Raw genomic sequence first — 27,266 nt, 5'->3', positions numbered from 1 at the left:
GTTTTACAGCAATATGCTTCAGACTAAAAACAAGCATTTCTTGTTCATTTTAACAAATACACTCAGACTTTTCTATTTTTCATATATTCTATTTCATCAATAAGCAACTTAAAAAGGGGGAGGATTTATCTTTCATACATATAGTTGTACATAATTTACCACCAATTACTAGGATTAAAAGCACTGAGAAGTTATGACGAAGATGCAATGCCACCAAAAGATCACCCATGAAAGAGCACAGCTTTACCAAAGAACTACAAAATCACAGTTCTTTTTAACCAAAGAAGGATGCAATGAAATTTCAAAATTCGTAGACACAGATCAATTTTTAATTGCCAAACTTTTGAATAACTAGATGATTTAGGGCAGATGATCTCTCTGAAACTGTTTTTGTATCTATGAAACGTAAAGGTTCCCCTGAAAATCCAAAATTCTGTATTATTCTGCAATAAGCTACCTGGTGTTAGGGCAAATTAAATATAGTAAGCTGCTGACATTTGCAAGGCATATGAACTGAGACCTTTAGAAAGCCCTATAGAATATACCTTCCCTCATAAAACGTGGTAAAGTATTTAAAAAAAAAATTAAGTGACCTCTTAAGAATCTCAGTGATTCTATAAATATAGTCTAAAATCATTAATAAAGCTATGAATTCTTCCAATAAAGGGAAAAAATGAACTCTATTTCAGAACATCATTACTGCAGTAACATCGACCTAAGTCTCCACAGCCAAAACAATGATGAACGATGGAGTCCACTAGAAGTCATGTGTGAAGACAATGACACAATGCAGTAGACAGCAAGAGGTTAGCACAATCCAGCAATGTCCTTTGAACATTCTGGTGGGGCCTCAGCATCAAAGTCAGCAGAAAAGGCAAATGAAACTGGTGGTGGTAACTATGAGAAAAAGAACCATAAAGCAGAGCACAGTCATTTAAAACGAGGCATTCGAGAAGAAAGCTATTTCCATTTGAAACTCACAACTTTCATCTTTGGATGAAAACACCTCCATTCCTAGGACAGAGCTCATCCAGATTTCGTTCTCAGACACTCCTGGAACCTGATTGGGACTCATAACAGGTGAGGTCAGTCATCAGTTGCCAGGACCCCGGTGTGAGTGTATCTTCCTGAAACACCTGTATCTGTAAAGGCATCTTCCCGATCTGTGAGGAACATGTGTCAGCTTCATAACCCCACTCCTCTAAGAACCTCTGAAGAAAACACTTCTCTACAACATGGTCAACTGATGGTCCCTCCACTGTCAACTCCACATTAGGCAAAACAAAACACTTCCTAAAATTTTCAAATCAAATTTTTCTCATAATAAGAGTGAGTTAAATAGCCATATAAGTTAACAGTTCACCACTGTTATTTCAGATAAATTTTTAAAAACCAATGATTTTCTAACAAAGGACATGTCTGTTGGAAGTCGGATGTTTTCCATTCATAACATTACCAATAACAGAGCCATTTCTTCAGCATTCAGTAAAGTTGTCTCATTCACCAAAGGGGTTACTTTTTGTACTAGCTAGAGGACTAAATAAAAGTTTTAACACCACGTTTTCTTTGTTTCACATCAAGCATATGACACCGGTCATCTGAATGTGGGAAATAACGGTCTTACTACATAGACCTCAAGGCACAAAACTGGGCCAAAAATAATCTTTGGTTATCGTTGGTCCATTTGTGACCTGATCTTTTTTTATTTATTCATTCAATAATATAATGAACATCTGTGAATCTACCACCAAACTTAAGAACTAGAACATCATATTCCAGATTTTAATTAATCCCAACCTGGTATTTCTAGCAAAGAAGATTACGCTCTTAGATTTTTTTCATTCTTTCTTTATTTTCATCTTAAAACCCCACAGCTGGATCCGCTTGATTAAACTGTTTTGGTTTTAATAACTTCTTCAGAGGCATTAGATATCCAGCAGAGCAGGGATACAAGCAGAGCAGAGTAAAATAAAGCTGTGCCGAGATTTGAAGGCTGGGATCCATCACCAGTTCAGTTAAGAGCTCTGACTCAGTGGCCTCTGAGCATGTCTGATTCAAACCAGAATTTCCAAAGAAATTTAAATTATGTCTCATCACTCAGCCATCAACAATTTTATGAATGCTAAATCTGCAAAGGTCAATGGTTTACTGTACAAGTAAAAGAGCTCTATGTATAAAGAGATTTTCTTCACTCTGCTGAGGAGCCCACAGCTTCTCTGAGATGCAGAGAAGTTGCCCCACATTGACATGGTCTTTGGGAGCCCTCTTCCAACTTCAGACAGAGCAGCTCACCTTTTATTGGTTTTACAAGGTTGTATTCTTTTTTTTTTTCTGTTTAATCAAAAGAGAAAAGTCAAAAATTCCTTGAAATTTCAAAATATGTTCATATACTGCCATTACTATGAGTACTAATAAAAAAAATAATAAGCATTGGGTAATTCCTTTGTTAAATTTTTTCATCTTCAAAATATAATTATCATATAAACAATATATTTTTTAAAAGAGGCAAAGGCATCAATTTTAGAAGATCTGATGTCCAGCAATAAGTCTGCTACTCTCTAGTTGCCAAACATATATGGCATATCCTTATTACATAATCACAAATATGAAATAAGAAAAAGACATTCTGAACACTACAATGCACTGTGAGAATGAAAGGGGAAATTATTATTTGAATTAACTTTAAAGAAAATTTGGGTCTAATTTAAATAAAAACCTTCATATTATATGTTCTGCTGAATCTGCTGTTTCCCATAACCCTTTGCTCCACCAGATTAGCATGAAAAAGGGGGCAGCGATATTATTTAGACTTTAGCAACCAAAAACTTCTTTAATACGTTTTTATCTGAAAACAAACACTTTTTAAATTATAAAATGCCGTGCATATATATGATTTTTGGTACTTGTATAACTATAAATTCATGTCCACTTAACCACAACCCTGAGAAATGAGGAAAACAGGTGTCATCCTTAGCATCACAGATGAGAAAGTGAGAAAGCCACACTGACCTCAAGAAGAATGTACTTGAGGATGACTACATCTTAAATCTATCTATATACACTGAGTGCCAATTACACTCTGAAAAGCTGAGACAGAGAAGGAAAGTCACCAACCACACCCTCAAGAAATTATCTAGTGTGGAGACAGGGCATACACCTTTTTTAAAAGGAAAACAAAATAGAATGTGCTAAGCAGTATTAGTCTTAGTAGTAGGAAATGATTCCACAGAATGGAAATCTAGGGAAGGATTTTCACAGTAAGTGAGACAAAATCTGGGCCTTGAAAAGAAAATATACACTGGCTCCAGCCTAGAAGACTCAGAGACATGACCTGCAGTAGAGACTGAAGGAAATACTAAACAGAGTATGCTGAGATAGCTTTTCATTGTACCTTGACCCAACTTGTATATCACAGTTACTATGCCATGCTGTTTAGGAAATCATTATCCATAAAACAAGAATGAACTGGATTACATTAAAACTCAATGGAGGGCCGGCCCCGTGGCTTGGTGGTTAAGTGAGCGCGCTCCACTGCTGGCGACCCGAGTTCGGATCCCGGGCTCCCACCGGCGTGCTGCTTCTCCGGCCATGCTGAGGCCGCGTCCCACATACAGCAACTAGAAGGATGTGCAGCTATGACACACAACTATCTACTGGGGCTTTGGGGGAAAAAATAAATAAATAAAATCTTTAAAAAAAAAAAAAAAAAAAACTCAATGGAAATGATTGTTTCCCTGAAAAGCATATCTATATTTTGACATTATATGCTAGAAACAGTTCTAAATACAATTAGATTGACTCATATGAAATTACCAATATTTGACAGTTGATTTCCTAGGATTCAACCTTAGGAGGTGCTAATAAAAATCTTAGTAAATATCAAACGGCATCATGATTCCTTTGAAAGGGAATAAAGGATTCGCTGAAATGAAAGACAGTCATTTTGTAGAACATGAGGATTACTATAAGATCGACATGTCTCACATGGAACATCAATATCGCTTATTTTCTCCCGTGAGGACTAACGGTGAGAGTCCATAGCACTAGTGGAGAGGCCCTTTGTTTTAAGCGCAACATTGAGCTTGACTGATTATACAAGGGACCCTAGGACCAGCAAATGGGGCGGGTGGAAATACCTGAGAGAATAACCCACGTACCCCTTAATCTTTCCTATCAGAGTTCTGCAGCACAATGAAATGTAAACATCTCGTTTCTCATCTGTTAAAATGGATGATCAAGTCGCTTTGATCTAACTTTACAAAATTACTTCAGAAAGGTTATAAGTTTCCTTTAAATTCCTCAGGAAAAATTTTAATCTTGGACTTTTATAAGCAACTACCAAGACATCATGAATATAAAGAACCTCTCACAAAAAGTCAGTACTGTAAAAGGAAACTGTATAAAAGTTGGTAATTAAGCATAATTGAAGGCTACAGTGAACATATAGGCCTTGTTCTTTTAATCCTGGCACTGACTGGGAAATACAGATAAGAGCCGAAGGCACATTTTAGTCAGAGTACAGATGTATAAGGCCCAGTATTCTAAAAGTAATTTTAGTGAAATAAAAGAAGAGAGTAGCCAAAAATATTCTAGATGCCTGCCAGGGGAAAACACCTATATTCTGAACATTTAACACATTTGATTGATCGTATTTAGGATGACTTGTTCATTGACTTTAAGAAAAGTGAAAAAAGCAGATATTCTTATATCTAAGCTCTGATTGAACTACTAAACTGAATGGTACCAAAAAAAAAAAAAAACTCTTAAAAATTAATTTGCCACACTAAACAACAATATATGCAAAAGCAACTGGAACATTCATATTAGAAAAGGTATAGCTCACTATCTCCCCAGAATTCAATTTTATCTTATTTCTATATAGGAATGAAAGAGAAGGCAACAGAATCAAATACATGTCATTTTAATAAGGATTATCAGTATGAAACCATACAACTCTGATCTAATAACTCACTGAACTAGTACTAGATAACATAATTATAATGTATGCAGTATTATTATAGTCTTTGGGGTTTCTTTTTTGGGAGATGGAAGTGGAGGGATAAAGGAATTTCTAACCATATATACAGATATACATATATATATGGTTAGAAAAAATATACATATAGAAAAAGGAATTTCTAACCATATATATATATACGGTTAGAAAAACAAATATATATATATATATATATTTTTTTTTACCCTTTATTCACCAATGTTCCATAGGAATGTAATGAAAAACAAGACCAAATAGAGATGGAATGAATAAGAAAGGGACTCATAGAGGACAGAGGCCTCAGACTAAGACCTGAAATAAAAAAATGATTTGAACTGATAACCAGGAGAAATGAGATACAGTGGGAGTGTATCTGGGAAGAGGCAGAACAAAAGCACAGAGAAAGGAAGAAACAGTCTGCAAAGCTGAGAGAGGATGTGTGAACAAAATGAAACATGGTTAACAGCCACATTTGCAGGCGAGTTCTGCAGTCTGAATTAGGGAGGAAGAGACTGGAAGTGGCACTGAGGCAGGGGGCCACGGAAAGGAGATGGAATTCAGCAGTAAATGTCACTGTAACAACACTCATCTACTTGCCCTCAGCCCCCCACGCCCACGCCATGTCTGAACTCCACATTGACAAACGTACAATTCCAGAAGAGTTCTGAACTTTGCTGGCATCCTCCTATGTACAGAGTAAAGGGTAGCTGGCACAGCATTTAAGGTTCTTTTCAGTCTGATTCCAACCCAGTTTCTCAGCAGTCTCCTCACCGTTTCATAAGCCCCCTAAATGACAACCATTTCCTAAACAGTGCAGTGTTGGGGAAACAGGGCACAGGTCTGGGATCTTAGTTCTTCATCATATACTACTTGCCCCCAATCCTATGCCCAAGGTCACTCCAGGAACAGTGGAATAGGACACACCAAGCTCACACAGACTTCACAGAAAACCTCTGACTGTGCTCTCTGCTGGGAAGGCTCTAACTTCACGTTTCACTTAAAGTATAGCCCTTCAAAAAGGCCTTTCCTGACCATCCATCCTAAGGCAACACCTCCACCAGACACTCTCTACAACAGCAGCCTACTGTATTTTCACCAGAGCCTTCCACCTAATAAAATTCTCTTTTTCCTTTATGTGCATATTATCTCTCTATCCTTACCCTCAGCCTATCAACCCCAAAACCAAGAGGCAGGAGAACAGAGCTTGTATCATCTTCAAACACCAGATACCATCTTAATTTTGGAACACAGGAGTAATTGTATTAGATGTAGTAAATGTTTATTGGAAGAATAAATTGATGAACAAATGAGATGCCTTTATTAGCATCCCCCATAATACCCCATAAGCAAGATTAACCATTCCTTTTCCTAAAACTTTCTTTTGTACCATTGTGTAGCTTTTCTTTTTACATATTACAGATAACTGTATAACAACCAATATCTTCTGAAGAACAAGAATCATATAATATTCATGTTTATTTAAGTGGCCAAGAATAAAATACAGAGATGAATGCTCAGTAAAATGTTGGTTTAAAATTAAAGAATGAATCTTCAAAAGACTAGAAAACAATCTTATATATCCATAACATATATACACTACCAACACTTAAAATTCTTCTACTACTAACATGAGAATTTCCTTTAAAGTAGTAAATATTGTATTTTATCAACATAACCGTGATGCACTGAGAGCAGCAGTTATTTCTGACAGAGCTGGAGAGCATGTACCCTGGTGTAAGAGGCAGGCAAGCCTCCCTTCTATTGATAGGAGTAGACTAGCTACGTCTGCTCAGCACACTTTAGGAGGAAGCATTCTTCAAAATAACAGATAATCTTGAGAAATAAAAAGCACCACTGAAGCAGTACAAGGAAGTGCACTAAATTTTCACACAACAGGGCAAGCACACTTTTTTTAAAAGTCTCATAATAAGACTGCATGCTGCTCGGCACACTGCTCCAAAACCAAATGGCTGAAGACATATATACTCCCAGGCAAATATTGACCCTACTTTACAAAAATTCCCATTGCAAAATTTCCCTTGAATTATGTGAGCTTTGATTTATGTGAGGTTGTTAAAACATATCACACACATAAAATGGGAATTTCCCATAAGGGAAAAAAAGATGAAACTAAAAATAACAGTAGTAAATAAAATGCATTCCATGAAGTCCACCCTGCTTTCCAGAGATGGATTACAGTTTTGGCACTGAGCTTCCCAGCAGTCAACATAAAGAGGAAAACTTAGTTATATACATGATTTGCTAGTACTTAAGACCAAAATGACAAGTTGTTTCAGAAAGGCACAACTTTTCCTGGAATAAAGACCAGAGAGAAACTGTCCCCTCTGAATCTCACAATGAAGATACGACATATTTTCATTACCATAGAAATGAAGCATAAAATCAGTATATTTTATTGGAGGAAGAAAACAAAAACAGTGAAGGAAAGCAGCTCTCTAGTGATGGGACTAACTGCAAGCACATTGAGAAATGAATGGAAGGAATATGTGTTCAGGACAGCAAAGTAAATGATCTGACAAATACACAGAATCCAGATATTCCACATAGCTTTTGAATACATAATTGAAGTAGGGCTGCCACTGCTTCATGGAAACTGAGGAACCCAATGAAGCTATAAGCTTGAAAAGAGGGCTCCCATCCTCTCAAGAGATGAGCCATGAGAACTGTCTATAACTAGGTCCAAACACCTCTCCAGAAAAGAAGCTGGAAACTTCAGCAAACAAATGAGGAGCTGAGATCCCAACATTCTATACCACTGATACTTGCTTTTGTTAGCTTTCACCTGGAAAATTTATAAAGTAAGAACTAGAAAATACCAATTTCAGTAGGAAAACATTTGTCAAAAAGTAACCATAGAACATCTAAATTATCCATTTAATTTAGAAATACTTTCCAGATGCCGACAAGATAACTTTGGTGGAAAATATACACTTATCTCCTTATGTACTTTAATAAATTGTCAGTTTAAGTCAATAAAACATAGAATGAAATTTTGTGAAAATAATAACCTTGGCTTTAGGTGAATTGGTGTGACTTCTATCTGTCCTTCCATGTAGCTAATTATTTAGCAGGGCTATCTGTCTATTCAATCCCACTTTTTCATAATAAAGCCATATCAAATGATCACAGGATACTCTTTATACATGCACACTGTCTATGGATGGAGAAATGGGAGCAGACAGAAGAAAGGGAGTCCTCAACTCATGAAAAACAATATTAATATTAAATCACTAAAATATAATCACCTCCCACTCATTAAAACAAGCAATCCAAGATGGAAAGCAATGACATGTTTTTCTTCCATTTTGGCTCAACAGTTATTTCTTGTGTAAATATTTTTTAAAGCAGAGAAGAGCCCACAAATACTTTATTTTTCCTAAATTGGGCCCTCATTAAAAAGCTTGCTAACCAGTAGAGAAAGGGAAGAAATGACAAAGGGAAGACCAGCAAGCAGTGAGTGAGTGAGAGAGCGAGCCTGAAGCTAGGAAAATGACATGACCAACAAGCCTTACACAGAACACTCCACAGAGATCACACGAGGGGTATACAGCACAGAATGAAACATCTCAATGCACCCATGAGAATAAGCCACCCACTTCAATGATAAAATACAAACAGTATTTACCTCACAGAAATTCACATGGAATAAACACTGAGGAAAACTACTGATGCTTTAATAAAAGAAAATACATGTAATAATAACAACTTAGCCAAAGGCAAGTTTTTTGTTTTTTTGTTTTTTGTGGAAGGAAGATTAGCCGTGAGCTAACATCCGATGCCAATCCTCCTCTTTTTGCCGAGGAAGATTGGCCCTGGGCTAATATCCGTGCCCACCTTCCTCTACTTTATACAGAATGCCACCAGAGCATGGCTTGAGAAGCGGTGCCTGAGTCCACGCCTGGGATCTGAACCTGCGAATCCCAGGCAGCTGAAGTGGAGCACGCAAACTTAACCGCTATGCCACCAGGCCAGCCCCAAGTTATTTTTTTTAAATGGACAATAAAGTGACAATAACAGGAGTTAATCTCATACTATGAATAGAACCTCTTCTGATAGGAAAAAATTGAGTCTATTTAAATACATGTAATTCAGGGTTTTTATAAAATGTATTATTCTCTCATTTAAAAAGTAACCTAAGTTTCTAATCAACCCAAAGTATCGTTAGCAGAGCTTCAATAACAACTGTGCGTGTACATGCATCCATGCTTTTCCCAGGAATGTTTGAGTTTGGGATGATATTTTCATATTTCAAGAAAAAGAGTGAGGCTTACATCTAAACTGAAAAACAGGAAACACTGATGATGCTTTCATACAATTTTAACATATACAAGTTTTTGAGAAAAGAGAGAAAGGGAAGAAGACAAGATAGACTCCAAAAGACTTACACAATGTCATGTCATAAATATATTAATCACTTACAACAAATTAGAACCAAGTATCAGAGCTACCAGTATTTCTAGCCCACAATTAGCCTAGGTGATATCTGGTATATATAAAAATGTGGAAGAAAGATTTTACTAATCAATAAGATCAGAGGTACTGTTAAAAGAAAGATGGTTAACTATAAATCCCCAATGTCTGATAACAGAGGAGAAGCCAGAACAAATTTCAGGGCTCAGTAATGTGAAGGAGGCCTAGGGGAAACCCACTGGCCTAAACAAGACACTGACCAACCATGAGCCCACCCTCAGGGGTCTGAACACACCCCACAGCGATGCTGACAATAACACACTATCTGAGAATTACAACCTTCAGAGACTCCTCCAAAATTTGCTTCATTGAAAAAATACTAAGGTTTTGATCTGGATATCCATTAATAACTTGAAAACACAGGTATGTTTCCTTTGATTATGAAATTGTTTAACTCTTAGGCTCTCTAATGCACACACCCAATTTAAAATCATTTATTGGTAGAAGTGGTTTGGGGGCACATCAGCCCTCCTGAGATGCTGCCAGAGCAGATACTTCCTGATGGTGTTCCTGACACCACAAAAGCAATGAATCAGATCAGAAATTCTGAGTGAATCGTTTTCCCCTCCTCCTATTTACACAGTCATTCAAAGCCCAGCTGATTTCCACGCATGGAACTACAAATGCCATCTCCTTCTATCGTAATATGCACCTGGCTTTCACATAAGATATACTTATTATGGCTGTTTCAATTGTGATAATTGTGGATAAGCTCGTTTTCTAGATTACTATTAGTGAATTCAAAGAGTCATAAAGATACTTGGGCATACTATATTACAAAGAGAATTACTTATTTAAAATAGAGACTACTTTAGAATGAACTTGCAAATTAATTGGAGTTTATTATTTTGGAATGTAAATTTAATGTGGCTATATTTAGTGTTTATATTTAAGTGTACAAAACTTCAGTAATACAGTAATTTACTACCTTAAAACAAGTTCATGCAAATTTAGGGACAAAAAAGTATGTTCTTACAAAAGCCATCACTTCACGGGTTCATGGAGTCAAAAACCATATATTTGAAATTATTTAGATTTCTGTTGCTTATGACAGTCATGCTGACAAAATTTATTAGTTGATCAAACTATAGTGCAAGTATATGAATTTATTTGTAATAAATTATCATTTTTGCATATATCAGTCAAAGCACAAGGCCTAAATACTTGCAAACAAAATGCATTATTAATTTAATTGTCACAGCCTATTTAGCTAACTTCTATTACTACTTGCTATAATATGCAATGCATAAGAGGGGAGAATCAAATTCAAAACATAAGAAAATAAACTGATTATACTGTCCTGGAGAAATTAAAATATAGCAAGCTTGCAAAATTATAGCCAAGGCATTAATGTTTTAAATAGGTAAGAAAAAAATGTTTAACTTAATTTAGAGAACAGTTATGCCCAAAGTGACGGTTCAACATGCTGATAAAGAGTTTCTTTGTTTCCTAAAACCACTAAAAGGCATCAATTCTCTCTCCAAAGAATGGAGGAAGGTGTAATGGAAGAAAGAAGCCTTTGGCATTTATTCTGTTGGACTTCGCTATTTAAATCTTAGTCTTCTGCAGCTATGGATGGTCTGTTGGAAAACCATGCTGCTGCTGAAGTTCTGGCATTCTGACTCAGTACTTCTGTGCAGTAAGAGGGAATGGCCTATAAACAAGAAGTATTCTGGAACACAGAATTTTTAATAGAAAAAACAATTCAATCAAAGATGTTTAGTTTAGATGAACTCTGCAACTTGGACTACTTAGAAGGTAATAACCCAGACGATGGGCTGCACTTTTTCACGTGAGATTCATTTCCTGATTTTAGGACAAAAATCATGTCAATGTCGGAGAAACAGTTTACAATATCTCAAAGGGGAGAAAGATGTGCAATCTTTCTCCTGCCTCTTTTTAGCCTCCCTTTAAGTATCAGGGACTGAAATGAGTGAAAGCAAGCGAGAGTGTCCCTGGAACGCATAGGAAAGGTAAATGGAAAAACCAAACAGCACATCTGGGATTTTCCAACTCCTATCATAATATATAGGAGGTATCTACTATTTTTAAGCTGCTCAGAGGAAAAAGTACATGTATATAAGGTGATGAATTTTTCATTAATATGAAATAATATGAACACATTCAAATTTTTAAAATTCCTAAATAAAAAGCAAAATAATACATTTGAGCTCAAAATGTTTACTGGTTATATATAGTAGGGAAATATTTTCTTTTTACTAATTATCTGATCTAGATTGTTTTCATTCAAATTTATTTTGTGAATAAAACACACTAAGTACCTATATGTAAAGATTCTCAATGTGAGATAATAATAGTACAAGGAAGAGCACTGGAACTAGAGTCAGAAAAACAACAATTCTATCATTTATTAATTATGAGATATTGAATAAATTATTATAGATTCCTCAATCTCAGTACTTAGATCTATAAAACTAGAATAATAATGCACTGCTAAAAAAACAACAACAAACACATAGAGACAGAGATTGGATTGGTGATCACCAGAGGGGAAGGGGGGAGGGAGGAGGAGAAAGAGATGATTAGGCACAGGTGTGTGGTGATGGATTGTAATTAGTATTTGGGTGGTGAACATGACATAATCTGTGCAGAAATACAAGTATAATGACGTACACCTGAAATTCATACATTATAAACCAATGTTAGCACAATAAAAAAACTAAAAGAAAAAAAAAACCGCACTGCTAATAAGGTCATAGAATGATTAAGATAATGTGCGTGAAAGCAACAAGAATATAGTAATTAAAAATGTTTTGTTTCCACTTTCTTAAACACTTATGAAACGTAACTTTGACAAGACCCAAATCATAATTTCAATAATACAGAATTTTTTGAGTTTCCAGAATAATGCATTCAGGATATATTCAACACATACATTTTCATTCAAATTAAATATATTGTTACAAAGAAAAGTATGAGAAACCAAAAGTTAAAAAGGAGGTATACGTAACAGCCCAACATTTTGACTCAGTAGTCATGTCCCAACTAAAACACTAAAGGAAACAATAGGCTTCCAGCAGAAAAGCCAAGTTAAATTCCTTGTGAACAGAGAATATTGGTAAGAGCATTTTACATTTTTTTAAAAGGCAATTAAACATTTACAAATACGGCAGAAGAGACCCTAAGCTATAGAGTGGTAGAACAAATTGCATTACTATTGAAATTTTAAAACAGTATTAAAAAACAAAAGTTTCCAGGAATGTCTGTAGAATTTCAGATACCATCTTGGAGGATTTGGGGAAAGGTGAAAATCTACTACGTCCTAGAAGGAAGGTGAGAGTGCTTGCACTAGTTCTGAGTGAGCGGCGCATGTTCAAGATTTTAAAACTTCAGAAGTAGCCATGCTCACCTGGTAGCTGACATTGCTACATTTCAGTTCACCTAATATAATTAAGCCTATGTGATGAAGCTAATTATGATACAGTAGCAGGAAAAAAGAAAACCTGACAGTTGATGACATAATAATTGTAGTGTTATTTTTCATGACATGGCAACTGTAGTATTATTTTGGGGGTGACACAAGATGTATTTCTTTTTTAATATCAGCCATGTTTAAACCTACAGTAAGAATTCAAAAATGTTATTTTAAAACCTCAAAACAAAAATCCAGGAAAAAATAGACCAAGTTTAGTTTTACATATTTTATTTTAGCTCATTCTAATGCATTTGCAGAGAGAAATCCCCTCTAATTTAACTCTTCTACTGTTTCAAGGTTGTTTCACAAATTCAAAGTCCCTCAAATCCTTTCAAATATTTTTAGATTGAATTTTTTTTTTTTTTTTTGTGAGGAGATCAGCCCTGTGCTAACATCCGCCAATCCTCCTCTTTTTTTGCTGAGGAAGATGGCCCTGGGCTAACATCTGTGCCCATCTTCCTCCACTTTATATGGGACGCCGCCACAGCATGGCTTGACAAGCAGTGCATCGGTGCGCGCCCGGGATCCGAACCAGCGAACCCCGGGCCGCCGCAGCGGAGCGCGCGCACTCAACCGCTTGCGCCACCGGGCCGGCACCTAGATTGAATTTTTAAAAATTAAAATGACATTAAATTTTTGTGAAAGAATGGCATAAAATGATACCCAAAAACAGTATCACGAATGCAAAATATGATGCACTGACTTGATAAAAATTCTAGAAGTCACCTCATTAAACAACGCCTAAATAAAAAAAATAATTATATTTTTAAATAAAGATAAAATAAATAAAAATTACCTTTCTTTTGGGGTGCCAACTCCATGTTTGCCTAGTAGATGAGTATTTAAGTGCTTCTTCATTACAAAAGCAACCCTAAAAAAAGAAATAACAGCAATTTCAGAACTAAAAATTCTCTGTTAGAAATATGTACAAAAAGTATTTTAAAATAGGCAAGTATACGTGGATGTATTATGAAAGTGCACATTATAATGGCACTCTTGCTAAACAAAAAGCTTGCACACAGATTAAATGCACCACAATACTTGAAAACCAGTATTTAAATGGACTGGTTCATTTTCTTCCTTGAGTATACCAACAGTGACCAAAACAATGATTTTAGTTCTTTAGTCATTGTCTTCACTGACAGTGAGAAAGATAAAGCAATACCTCAATATAACACGCACTGCCCCCCAGTTGATCCTACACTTCAATCATGAAACGAGTTTGAGAAAATGTCATTTTATTAAATATTTAAGGGACTATAAAAGAGAAAATGAATAGCCTTCATGAAGCTTCCTTAAAAACATGGTAATAATTTGAAGAGAGGTTTTTGAAAATGATATAAATGTTTACTGTGCACACACAACAAAATGTACTTAAGTGCCAAGAACATATCAATAACTAAAACAAACAAAAAGTATTACCTGACATGCTATCTTATTTTATACACAAATCAGCTTGCTTAATCCAATTTTGTTGACATAAATATGAAATGGACAGGAATCAGAGTCAGTCCATGGAGCACCATTCCTCTACTGCACATAGTACAGCATCAATTTAATTATGTGGTATGATTATTTAAAACAATTTAGATCTCATTCAGAAGCATCAGATTAAAATGGCTCTCTTTATAAACAAAAAAAAAAAAAAAGAAATTTACTGTTGTAACTTCCAGTGTAAAAGGGCTTGCAAACATTTTTGTTAATTATGTATTACAGCTGTCCTTCATAAAGTTAATTACTAATAGCTGAAAGGCAACAGAATCTATTTGCATATGTACATGAAAGGCATGACATATGCAAAAATATGATTTTAATTAGCATTCTATGATATGAAGGGCTACAAATCAAATTGGCATGTTATAAGATTCTTAACATTAAACACTGAATTCATCTGGACATGTTTGCACAAACAGGCAACATAAAACTGGAAAGTTCTGTGGCCGTATGGAACAGACATGTGTCAAAAGCCAAGACTGAAACAATTTCTAAAATGTGAATGCTTCTTTTCTTTTCATGTCTGGTTCTATTTTGATTATTGTCATATAACATTAGGGAACCTCAGTTTTGAGGCTAAAATAATATATTTGTATTTTTTTTAAACGACTGTGACTTCATTGTTCAAATAATGAATTTGTATACACTGAAAATAACATTCATTCCTTTTTATATAGTAGGTAATAACCATGGACAATATATGCTTTAGAATTATAAATAACTGATCAAACCATCAATCATTAAAATGGAAAAATAATTATTACATATAAAGAATCACACTGTGATGATATTAAATGCTCAGCAAAAATAATACAAGATATTCTATATTTGTTTCGCTTGATTTGGACAAAATAAATAACATTTTTCATTTCCTTAAAAAAGAATACAGTAATAACAACAGTCCATTTAAGCCATAACTTCCCTACTGTCCTCTATTTTCCTATAATTAAAAAAACATAAAGCTAATAGCAAAGAGCAAAGGTTAAGAACCCAAAGTTGCAAAGCACAGCTTATTTATATGACCAAGTATAATTTTAAGAGATCTGAGCTTAGAAACCACAGCATAGTTTTTAAAAGAAAAAATTTATTAATTAGAATGTTTGTTTTAAGAATTGAAACAAAAATATTACACTGCACAGGGGAACAAACTAAAGTACACAGGGAAAGAAAGCCTCTACCTAAAATAAGATCCTTACATTATCTGCTGAATGTCTATAATACTAAATATTTAGAGGAATAACAATTTTTTATTACTATGGAAAAAATTTATAATACTAAAACAGCTCCATTACAGTCAAATGCAAAATATTTATCTATTCAAAATCTGACTTCAAGTAAGTATAAATTCTTTAAATTTGATCTAACTAAAGTACAAGTAGTGCAAAAGTCTTAATATCAGTTACAAAAACAGAAGCCAAGCATGACTGACTAAAATAAACTTACCAACCTAAAAAGACATAATACTGACAGCAGTATGTGATTACTGAATGTAGCCTATCCTTCATGGCCATCATCAGAGTATTGTTTTAATGTTTTTAACATAATAACTGTTTTGGAAAATTTATAATCTAGATACCACCAGAAATAAAACAAAAATAATCCCAAATCTGAAAAGCTATGCAGCTGAAATGCCTTGCTCCTAATGAATACTCATGCCTTTATGCATTCATTCCATTTCCACACATTTCTGATCACTTGGGAAGTGCCAGCCACTGGTAGGTTCTGCAGGTACTATGTAAAATCAGACAGTTAAAGCTGTGCCTTCACGAAGCTTTCACCCTGTAAACCCGTAGCTTCTCAACAGGATGGAGTGGTACTAAGCCAGCCCCACTCCTGGGTGGACACTGTGAGTCTCGAGTGCACACATTAGCCCACGTACTTAGTAGAACCTACTCAATGCAAGAACAGTTCAGGCAGCTGTGGTGCACAGGTGACAAAACAAACACAAGTCCCTGCCTCAGAAAATGCAAAATCTGGTGAGGGAAACAGACAACAAGAACAAAAAGTAAAATTCAGAGCATCTTAAATAGTGATGAGTGGTAGCAGAAACAATAGAGAAGGAAGATCTGAAATGTCAGCAAGGGGTCAAAATGTTACATTTGGGTGGCTTAGGAATGTGATCTGTGAGTCAAGAGGGTGGGAACTGGGCATGTCCACAGAAGCAAGGGCAGCCACAGAGACCCTGGGGTGGGAGCCCGTGGGGCCTGTTCTCAGACAGTGAAATGCAGTGCAGAGCAGGCACAGAGGAAGGAAGAGGACGCATGGGAGCAGGTTAGAGAGGACAGGGCAGGGACAGAGGGTGTCCAGGGGCTAACAACCTCGTGGGCCATGACAGCCTGGGCTTGTACTCTGAGTGAGAAGGAAAGTATCGCAGGCATCTGAACGGTGGAGAGGCATGTTGGACTCAAATTTTAATAGATTCCTCTAGCTGTTCTGTTTAGAACACATTGGGAGGGAGGCAGATGGAGAGATGGGGAGAGAAAGGGGGACAGAGAGGGACAGGGCAAGAGAGGGAGAGGGGGAGAGGGAGAGAGAGAGAGGGCAGCTGGGAGGGGGAGAGGGAGAGAGGGAAAGGGGAGACATCTGAGAGAGGGATCTAACAGGAGGAGGCTGAATCTACTGGTCTTGAGTTCAAGGGCAAGATCCATGCTAGAAATATACCCTCTGAGGCTATCCATTTGGCAAGTGCCTGACAATCTGAGGGAACCTTGAAATAATAAAAAAGTGTTTTTTAAATATGATTGATTTCCAAGTATCTATAATTGCCTGAAAGAGCATCACTTAAAATTGTTTTTAGTGTCAAAAGAGCAGCACAGTAATAACATTTACATCCTAGCTATAGATTTCTACCTTTCAGTACAAAAATTTCATATTTTAGGGCCGACCTCATGGCTTAGCAGTTAAGTGCACACGCTCTGCTACTGGCGGCCCGGGTTCGGATCTGGGTGCGCACCGACGCACCACTTCTCTGGCCATGCTGAGGCCGCGTCCCACATACGGCAACTAGAAGGATGTGCAGCTGTGACATACAACTATCTACTGAGGCTTTGGGGAGAAAAAGGAGGAGGATTGGCAATAGATGTTAGCTCAGAGCTGGTCTTCCTCAGCAAAGAGAGGAGGATTAGCACAGATGTTAGCTCAGGGCTGATCTTCCTCACAAAAAAAAAAAAAAATCATATTTTAACTCCTAATTTTAAAATATTTTTTCCTACACTATATATCAATATAATAAAAACCTCTTCCTTCAGTCCCTTAGGTTTTATCACTGCAGAATTATTTCAACTTGAGTCACGAAAGATTATCTGACTGATCTGTTAAAGTAAATAAAATACAATACCATGAATACAGAGAAAGAGATGTGAAAAGCAACAGAAATCCAGAACAGGACACATTGGCATTCCCTAACTCCCACATTGTGTAAGTCAGGGTGTTTAACGCAGGGGCCAAAAGTCAGGTTTGCACACGCTGTGTTACTCCCGAACTCAAGGACAGAGGAACAGTACCAGCAGAAGGCTTTCCTGAGTCAGTGTTAAGTTTTCATTTGTGTTTTCTTTGTCTCTCTGATAAGGTCAGAAGCTCCTCAAAGACAGGCCTATAGGATATAATACCCAACTACTTGAAAATTTCTCATGATCAGGTCAATGTAGGCCATACAGGTTACAGGAAAGATAAATTAAATGTATTTGTTTTTAGAAGTTAAAATCTAAACACAATAACACAATAAGTTAAAAGAACAGAAGAGCTTCTAAGAACACAATAACATAACTATGATGCAAGCACATTCACATTCTTTCGGTCTTATTTTTGGATCTGTAGTAATCTACCCAGTTCTTCCAACTGGAACCCTCTACACCAATGCCACACACTTCCCAAACTGCTTGTCAGAACACGCAGTTCATTCAGTGAAAAGCTGAGTGAACCAAACAATAATATAACTGACAGTTTTCAGTCACTGCTAAAGAAGCAGAAAATTTTAAAAAAATAAATAAAACCAGCAAGCAGCAGGGTCAGCTGGCAAAGACTCCCCGAGGAACACAAGAAACAAAGCAGTCTCAACCAGACACTTGGGGCTATCTTCCCAGTTAACGCCTCACACTGGGTTGACCAAAGCAGCGTTTGTCCCACTAGCAGCAGTTCAAGTACAAGTGGGTGGTCGTATCATGGCTCTGCCATTTATGACTTGTGTAACTTTGAGAATATGAAGTACATTCTGAGTTCCAGTTTCCTTGGTTGAAACATGAGAAACGCAAGACTTCATAAGAGTTTTGTGAGAATTAAATAAAACAATGTAAACACAATGTAGCATGAGGGGCAGGTAAAGACAACTTAATAAATAATAGCTAATATCAGTACTGCTATTTTTAAAATCAAGCCAGTGATATAGTTATATCTGAAAAAAAATAATTTAAGGATTTCAACTCCAAAAGCCTCCATTCCTTTGATCCAGTTAACACCTTATTGGTATACATAACAGCTTAAATTAAATTTCAGTTGATGTTTGTAAGACTACCTAGAAAACCAAGATGCAAAGATCTGACAAATCTACCACTTCAAACAACAATACCTACTACCTATAATGAACGCACTTGCCCGGAGATGTAAACAAGTACTCACTTTGACTCATTGAAATTAGATACTTATTTCTGTTTACATCAATCCCCAAGAAGTGTGTGTGTGGGGGGAAGCACTTCAAAATTAATAGCAACAAGAAAAAATAATGAACAATCACACACATCTGAAAGGCCACAAACCCAAGGTTCTGTTTTGTTTATCCTTTAGTGTCTTGACTTAGAATGGTATGTGTCTAGATTAAAAACAATACTTTTAACTAACTGGGAGAAAGAATGGCCCAAATGAGTGAAAATTCTAAATTACGAATTTTCATATATCTTTACAAGAACCGCATATTTGGAATTTTCAAAGCGTTTATTCACATATTCCAAATTCCAGAGTCCCATAGGAAAGCAGATGTGCACATAAAACCGTCTCGTCAATACTGCTGTCCCTGTTGTCGGGACTTCACCTGGAGCCCTCTAAAAGCACTAACCGCTCTGTGTGCTGAGTCTCCAAGGTCTGCCTCCACACCCTCTTCCCACTGCAGTCCCTTCACTTTTTTTCCGGCCTCTACCAAAGGCCCTCACTCTCCCACCTCGTACAGAACTCAGGTTTCCTGTCGATCCTCCACGTGCTACTACAGATGTAGCAGACACTACAGAAGGATACCTCACAGGTACCCAACCTTCATCCCTTCAAAGGCAGACAGAAGCGTCCTAGTACGGACACTCCAGGAGCATGAGTCTGGACATACACTGCCTGGGTCTCAATCCCTGGTCTACCAGTAATTCGCTCAGTAAACTCAGATGCGTTATTTAACCAGGTGCCTTTGCCCTCCTCCTACATAAAACGGGACGGCAGAAGTGTTGCGATGAGGACTGCACGGTTAATGTTTGCACAGTGCACAGCATGGCGCCTGATGCATTCTCAGCATTATACAAATCTTTGCCACTTTTAGCTATTAACCACCCTAGGCTCAAAGGTTCAGGAAATAATCATTACCCACAGTATTCTACCTCATTCCCTCTGGCCACTGCCTCTCTAGAGTTAGGTGTCAAGTGAGCAAGAAGAGGAGTTGCCAACCATACTGTGAATCTGTTTAGGAACACCACATACATAGAAACTACAAGGCAATTCAATGTGATTCCAATTCAAATGCTAATTAAAAGACTCACACGTTTTAATACTGTAAGCACCAGGGACCCAAAAATACCCAGCATTCAGGCCTAACCAAGGAATCAACAGGAGAAGGATGAACAATGATCAAAGAGAGTCAGGTGCGGTAACTGAGGTAGCAGGAACAAAGACAGCAGACAGGAAGAGCTTCCCACAGGGTTCTGAAGAAGTCTGGGAGCAGAACGGTTAAACTGGTGTGTGGGCTCAGATTCCAGGCCCACGGAACAGGACGTGCAGTAAGGAACAAAATAACATAGAAAGGTCAAGAAATATTGCTAGAGAATTAAGTACAAATTTGAGATAAAGAAAAAAAGCAGTTCTAAATCATGAAGGGTCTTATAAGTCATGCCAAAAACTTTAAATTTTATCCAGATTCTCAACATTTGTCAAATATCCTACAGATAACTGTCCGCAGGATGTTGAAAAAAAAGTAAGGGGGGGATGTCAAATAAGATTGGACGATACTAGTGAGAAGAGTACAACACTGCAGACTTCCCAGTCAGGAAGGAGCTAGTGAGCACGGTGTCCCACAAAAGGGGTGAGAAGTGCACTAATTTCTCTAGACTTATTGGACCACTAAATATTTTTGTCATACCAAACCTATGTATATCTTCTCCTTGTGTCTTCAGGACACAATGTAGAAAATGCTGCTGTACAGTCTGCAGAATTTTGAAATCGGGACATAAACATGATTCGGTGTACACTTTGTAAGGCACAGGCTTTGCAGTCAGCACTGAGCTCAGATCCTCACTCTACCACTTACCATGTGGATAATCCTGCACAATTTTTTTTTAATCACACTAATCCTCTGCTCCCTAAGTTGTAGTATGGGGATAATAACACTTATCTCAGAAAGTTATTAAAATGCACAGATAATTTAGCACAGTGGCTGTTATACAGCCATCATTCAAAAATTGGTAACTATTACATACATACACCAAGCAATTAACTAGGATCTGAAGGTACAAAGATGAACAAAATGTAGTCTCTATATTCATAGAGCTTAAAATCCAAGTTGTGGAAACAGATGTCTAAACAGATAATGCCAGCATCAGGCAGAAAGAAACAAAACATATATGTAAAAATAGGGCTGAGCGTGCTCGAAAAATTCTCATCACAACCTGGAACTGAAAGGCTTCCCCCAAATTTAAAATCAACAGTACTGGTCAATCAAAGTCATCTAATTTTCTTTGAGTACAAAATCAGTGCAAGCTAAACTTAATTTTCATCATTATAGATATTTATAAATAGCAGTCTATTCATATAGTAAACCTTATAAGACTGAAAATCAAAGTATAAATAGAATATTAAATAACGATTCTCCAAAGAATGATCATAATCCATTTTCCCACGTAAGTTCCAGATATTCAAAAATATACTATCAATAATGTGATTTGACCTTGGAGCAAATGGCATTTGTCATTAAAAATATATAGAAATTTTTGCCATTTTGCTTAATATGTCCTTATGATTTATAAGGTATTACCATTCTGAAAATGACCTTAAATGAATTTTTATACTATGGTTTTACATGTTAATTTCAATTTTTTTTATTGAAGTAACATTGGTTTGTAACATTATATAAATTTCAGGTGTACATCATTATATGTTGATTTCCGTGTAGATTACATCACGTTCACTACCCAAAGACTAATTACCATCTATCACCACATACATGTGCCCAGTCACCCCTTTCGACCTCCTCCCTCCTCCCTTTCCCTCTGGGAACCACCAATCTAATCTCTGTATCTATGTGTTTGTTTGTTGTTGTTGTTTTTACCTTCTATTTATGAGTAAGATCATATGGTATTAGACTTTCTCCTTCTGATTTTTATTTCACTTAGCATAATACCCTTAAGGTCCATCCATGTTGTGGCAAATGGCAAGATTTCATCTATTTTTATAGCTGAGTAGTATTCCATTGTGTATATATACCATATTTTATTTATCCATTCGTCCCTTGATGGGCACTTAGGTTGTTTCCAAGTCTTGGCTATTATGAAAAATGCCACAATGAACACAGGTGTGCATATATCTTTACGCATTCATGTTTTCATGTTCTTTGGATAAATACCCAGAAGTAGAACAGCTGGATCATGTGGCAGCTCTATTCTTAATTTTCTGAGGAAGCAACACCAGTTTACATTCCCACCAGCAGTGTATGAGAGTTCTCTTTACTCCACATCCTCTCCAACACTTGTTATTTCTTGTCTCGTTAATTATAGCCATTCTGACAGACTTGGAGTGGTATCTCATTGTAGTTTTGATTTGCATTTCTCTAATGATTAGTGATGTTGAACATCTTTATATGTGCCTGATGGCCATCTGTATACTTCTTTGGAAAAATGTTCAGATTTTTTTGCCCATGTTTTAATTGGGTTCTTTGGGGTTTTTTTTGTTAAGATGTATGAGTTCTTTATATATTTTAGATATTAGCCCCTTATCAGATTTATGGTATGCAAATATCTTCTCCCAATTGTTAGGTTGTCATTTCTTTTTGTTGATGGTGTCCTTTGCTGTGCAGAAGCTTTTTAGTTTGATGCAGTCACATTTCTTTATTTTTTCTTTTGTTTCCCTTGCCTGGTTAGACAATATATGCTACTAAGACTGAGGTTGAAGAGCGTACTACCTATGCTTTCTTCTAAAAGTTTTATGGTTTCAGGACTTACATTCAAGTCTTTAATCCATTTTGAGTCAATTTTTGTGTATGGTGTAAAATAATGGTCTACTTTCATTCTTTTGCATGTGGCTATCCAGTTTTCCCAAGACCTAAAGACACTTTCCTTTCTCCATTGTATGTTCTTCATTCTCTTGTCGAAAATCAGCTGTCCACAGACATGTGGGTTAATTTCTGGGCTCTCGATTCTGATCCATTGATCTGTGGGTCTGTTTTTTGCCAGTACCATGCTGTTTTGATTACTATAGCTTTGTAGAATATTTTGAAATCAGGGAGTGTGATACCTCCAGCTTTGTTCTTTTTTCTCAGGATTTTTTGGCTATTAGGTATCTTTTCTTACTCCACATAAATTTTAGGATTATTTGTTCTATTTCTGTGAAAAATGTTGCTGGAAGTTTGATAGGGATTGCATTGAATCTGTAGATTGCTTTAGGCAATATGGACATTTTAACTATTTTAATTCTTCCAATCCAAGAGCACAGAATATCTTTCCATTTTTTTTGTGTCTTCTTCAATTACTTTCAACAATGTTTTATAGTTTTCAGTGTACGGGTCTTTCACCTCTGTGGTTAAACTTATTCCTAGGTAGGTACTTTATTCTTTTTCTTGCAATTGTAAATGGGATTGTATTCTTAATTTCTCTTTCCACTACTTCATTGTTAGTATACAGAAACACAACTGATTTTTGCACATTGATTTTGTATCCTGCGACTTTACTGTATTCATTTATTATTTCTAATAGTTTTTTGGTGGATTCTTTAGGGTTTGCTATATATAAAATCATGTCATCTGCAAATAGTGACAGTTTTACTTCTTCCTTACTGATTTGGATCCCTTTTATTTCTTTTTATTGCTTGATTGCTCTGGCTAGCTAGGACTTCCAATACTATGTTAGGTTAGAGTGGCGAAAGTGGGCATCCCTGTCTGGTTCCCATTCTTAAAGGGATAGCTTTCACTTTTTCTCCATTGAGCATGATATTAGCTGTTAGTCTGTCATATGTGGCCTTTATTACGTTAAGGTACCTTCTTTCTATACTCATTTTATTCGGAGTTTTTATATAAATGGATGCTATATCTTGTTGAATGCTTTCTCTGCACCTATTGAGATTGATCGTGTGATTTTTATTCTTCATTTTGTTAATGCGGTGTATCACATTGATTGATTTGCAAATGTCAAACCATCCCTGCATCCCCAGAATAAATCCCACTTGATCATGGTGTATGATTTTCTTAATGTATTATTGTATTCGATTTGCTAGTATTTTGTTAAGGATTTTTGCATCAATGTTCATCAGTGATATTGGCCTGTAATTTTGTTTTTTTGTGTTGTCCTTGTCTGGTTTTGGTATCAGGGTAATGTTGGCCTCATAGAATGAGTTAGGGAGCTTCCCCCCCTCTTCAATTTTTTGGAAGAGTTTGAGAAGGATAGGTATTAAATCTTCTTGAATCTTTGGTAGAATTCACCAGGGAAGGCATCTGGTCCTGGACTTTTATTTTCGGGGAGGTTTTTGATCACTGTTTCGAACTCCTTACTGGTGACTGGTCTATTCGAAATCTCCATTTCTTCTTGATTCAGTTTCAGAAGGTTGCTGATTCTAAGAATTTATCCATTTCTTCTAGATTATCCAATTTGTTGGTGTATAGCTTTGCGTAGCATTCTCTTATAATCTTTTCTGAGGTGTCTGTTGTAATTTCTTCTCTTTCATTTCTGATTTTATTTATTTAAGCCCTTTCTCTTTTTCTTGGTGAGTCTAGCTAAAGTTTTGGCAATTTTGCTTATCTTTTCAAAGAACAAGCTCTTAATTTCATTGATTTTTTTCCATTGTTTTTTTAGTCCCTATTTCACTCATTTATGCTCTGATTTTTATTTTCTTCCTTATTTCTGATTTTATTTCCTTCCTTCTACTGATTTTGGGCTATGTTGGTTCTTTTTCCAGTTCCTTTAGGTGTACTGTTAGATTGTTCACTTGAGACTTTTCCTGTTTGTTGAGGTAGGCCTGTATCGCTATAAAGTTCCCTCTTAGTATCACTTTGCTGTATCCCATAAATTTTGGCATGTCATATTTTCATTAGCATTTGTCTCAAGGTATTTTTTTATTTCTCTTTTGATTTCTTCATTGACCCAACAGTTGTTCAATAGTATTTTGTTTAATCTCCACATATTTGTGGCTTTTCTGATTTTCTTCCTGTAGTTGATTTCTAGTTTCATACTGTTGTGGTCAGAAAAGATGCTTGGTATTATTTCAATCTTCTTAAATTTATTGAGACTTGTTTTGTGACCTAAAATGTGATCAATCCTGGAGAATGTTCCATGTGCATTTGAAAAGAATATGTATTCTTCAGTTTTGGGATGGAATGTTCTGTATATATCTACTAAGTCCATCTGGTCTAATGTATCATTTAAAGCCAATGTTTGCTTATTGATCTTCTGTCTGGATGATCTATCCATTGATGTAAACTGAAGTGTTAAAATCCCCTAACATTATTGTGTTACTGTCAATTTCTCCTTAAAAATCATTAAATGACACATTAGGCCTTAAATAATTTCAACTTTTAATGGTATAGTTATAAAAGATAGATGAATTATAGATTTTGATACTGCAATAAGTGTGCATTTCTCTTAGTGACTCCACATCACAAGAGCAATGGCTCCTAAAAGATGTCCAGTCCTAATCTCTGAAACCTGTTCAGTTACATGGCAAAGGGGAATTAAGGTTGCTAATCAGCTGACTTTAAAACAGAAAATTTTCCTGGATTATCTGGGGGGACTCAATTTAATCACAAGTATCCTTAAAAGTGGAAGTGGTAGAAGAAAGGAGTCAGAGAAAGAGGTATGGCTATGAAAGCAGGATAAGAGAGACACTATCTTGCTGGCTTTGAAGATGGAAGAACTGGACTGTGAGCCAAGGAATGCAGGTGGCCTCTAGAAGTGGATATTGTGTGAATACCCTGTTTCCTAACAACCATCTCCCAATAGTTTCAGTGCTCATTAATAAATCTTGTCTATCTCGATGATTATAATGAGGGCTGCAAAATGGCAGTATTCCAATTCTATCATTTCTTCTACATTTCTTAGCTGGCATTCTTCTATAAAGAACTTCATCATTTTACCCTGTCTCTCTGTCTCATGCTCTCTGTCTCCCTTGCTCTCCTCCAAGAGCATTTCAAATGGACTCTTGGATTTTCATTTGTACACCATGTTTTATAATCAATTACCATAATTATGCTCTGTACTTGTAATTCTCAAACTGTCCCAAAATTGGCCAATGGAAACCCTTTAAAGCTGGCTACTATGTCCTTTTGGCGTCATTCCTCTTAGTGTTTTTGCATTTCCTTATTTTCTAGCACAGGATGTTCCAGGCTAACCATGTCCTTTCCCTGCTGCAGACTTGGAATCAGCTCTGGTTTCTTCTAGTAAGAAGTGGTATTTACAAAGCAAGATCTATGTGCTAACTGTGGTGACTGCTACTGGGGTATCACTGAGTCCAAGCCCTTTCAATGCACAAAGCTAGGAAATAAATAAATAAACCCATAAATAAAAAAAATATATGGTGGGCAGAAAAGGAAATATACACAGAGGATCTCAACTGCAATGGCCACATTTTGTACACGAGTATCCATTACAACAATCAGTTCTGTCTTTTCATTATTCTAAAATATTGTGTAATATATTTTCAAGTAGCATACAAATACACTTCTGTAAATAAATAATATTTTATCTCTAGAAGCAAAACTTTCTATTCAAATAATTCACTACTACTTCCTTAAACTAATAACTTGGCTTCTAAAAGTGCTAGTTCTTCTAAACCATTTCTGATCACTTCCTGCTTCTTACTATTGTTGATTCTTGTTCCTCCTCTCATCCTCTCAGGCTGATACTTTTATTCATATATAGTCTTATTTCAGAGGTATAATTCATTACCTGGGTTTCAGTGCATAACCTGTTTATGGATACTCTAAAATATGTATCTCCACCCATGGCCTTTCCTGGGACTTATTTTCTTGTCTGAACTGATGATACCTTAAAACATCTCTAAGACTCAGTCATGATCTTCCCTCACTAATGATCACCTCCAGACTCCTCTAATTCCATCCACTGTACTGCATTCCCAATTTAATAATCATATTCTGATATTCATAAGTCATCAATTGTTTCTTCACCAATTTTTCCCTATCAAGACCTTACTTCTCTCTTTCTACTATAACTACACTAGACCAAACCATTTTCTTGGAGTGCTACAGCATCACAGTGCTCTCCATTACAATTCATCCCATATACCACCATCATATAATCTTTCTATAAATATGTTTATGCTGCATCTTAACTCATTAACATTTTATGGTTCCTTACTGAACTGAATAAAGCACCAAGTCCTAAGCTAGCAAATATTAGTCTTCAATAGTCATTCTGAACCAGTTATTCCAATTTCTGAAATATACCA

At 36.2% G+C, this 27,266-nt stretch overlaps 1 protein-coding gene across 1 annotated transcript in view; it reads right to left on the bottom strand.

Moving 5' to 3' along the window:
* Nucleotides 1–27,266, bottom strand: part of ZNF407 (zinc finger protein 407) — a 458,423-nt gene that overhangs the window by 267,320 nt on the left and 163,837 nt on the right. The window contains exon 4 of the mRNA XM_004422642.3: nt 13,720–13,794. Coding sequence (XP_004422699.1) covers nt 13,720–13,794 — 75 coding nt within the window. The remainder of the gene's footprint in view (nt 1–13,719; nt 13,795–27,266) is intronic.

The sequence above is a fragment of the Ceratotherium simum genome, chromosome 14 (genome assembly GCF_057802395.1).
Source record: "Ceratotherium simum simum isolate JZ-2026a chromosome 14, ASM5780239v1, whole genome shotgun sequence".
In the NCBI taxonomy this organism is placed as follows: Eukaryota; Metazoa; Chordata; class Mammalia; order Perissodactyla; family Rhinocerotidae; genus Ceratotherium; species Ceratotherium simum.
This window is presented reverse-complemented; position numbering and strand designations above follow the sequence as displayed.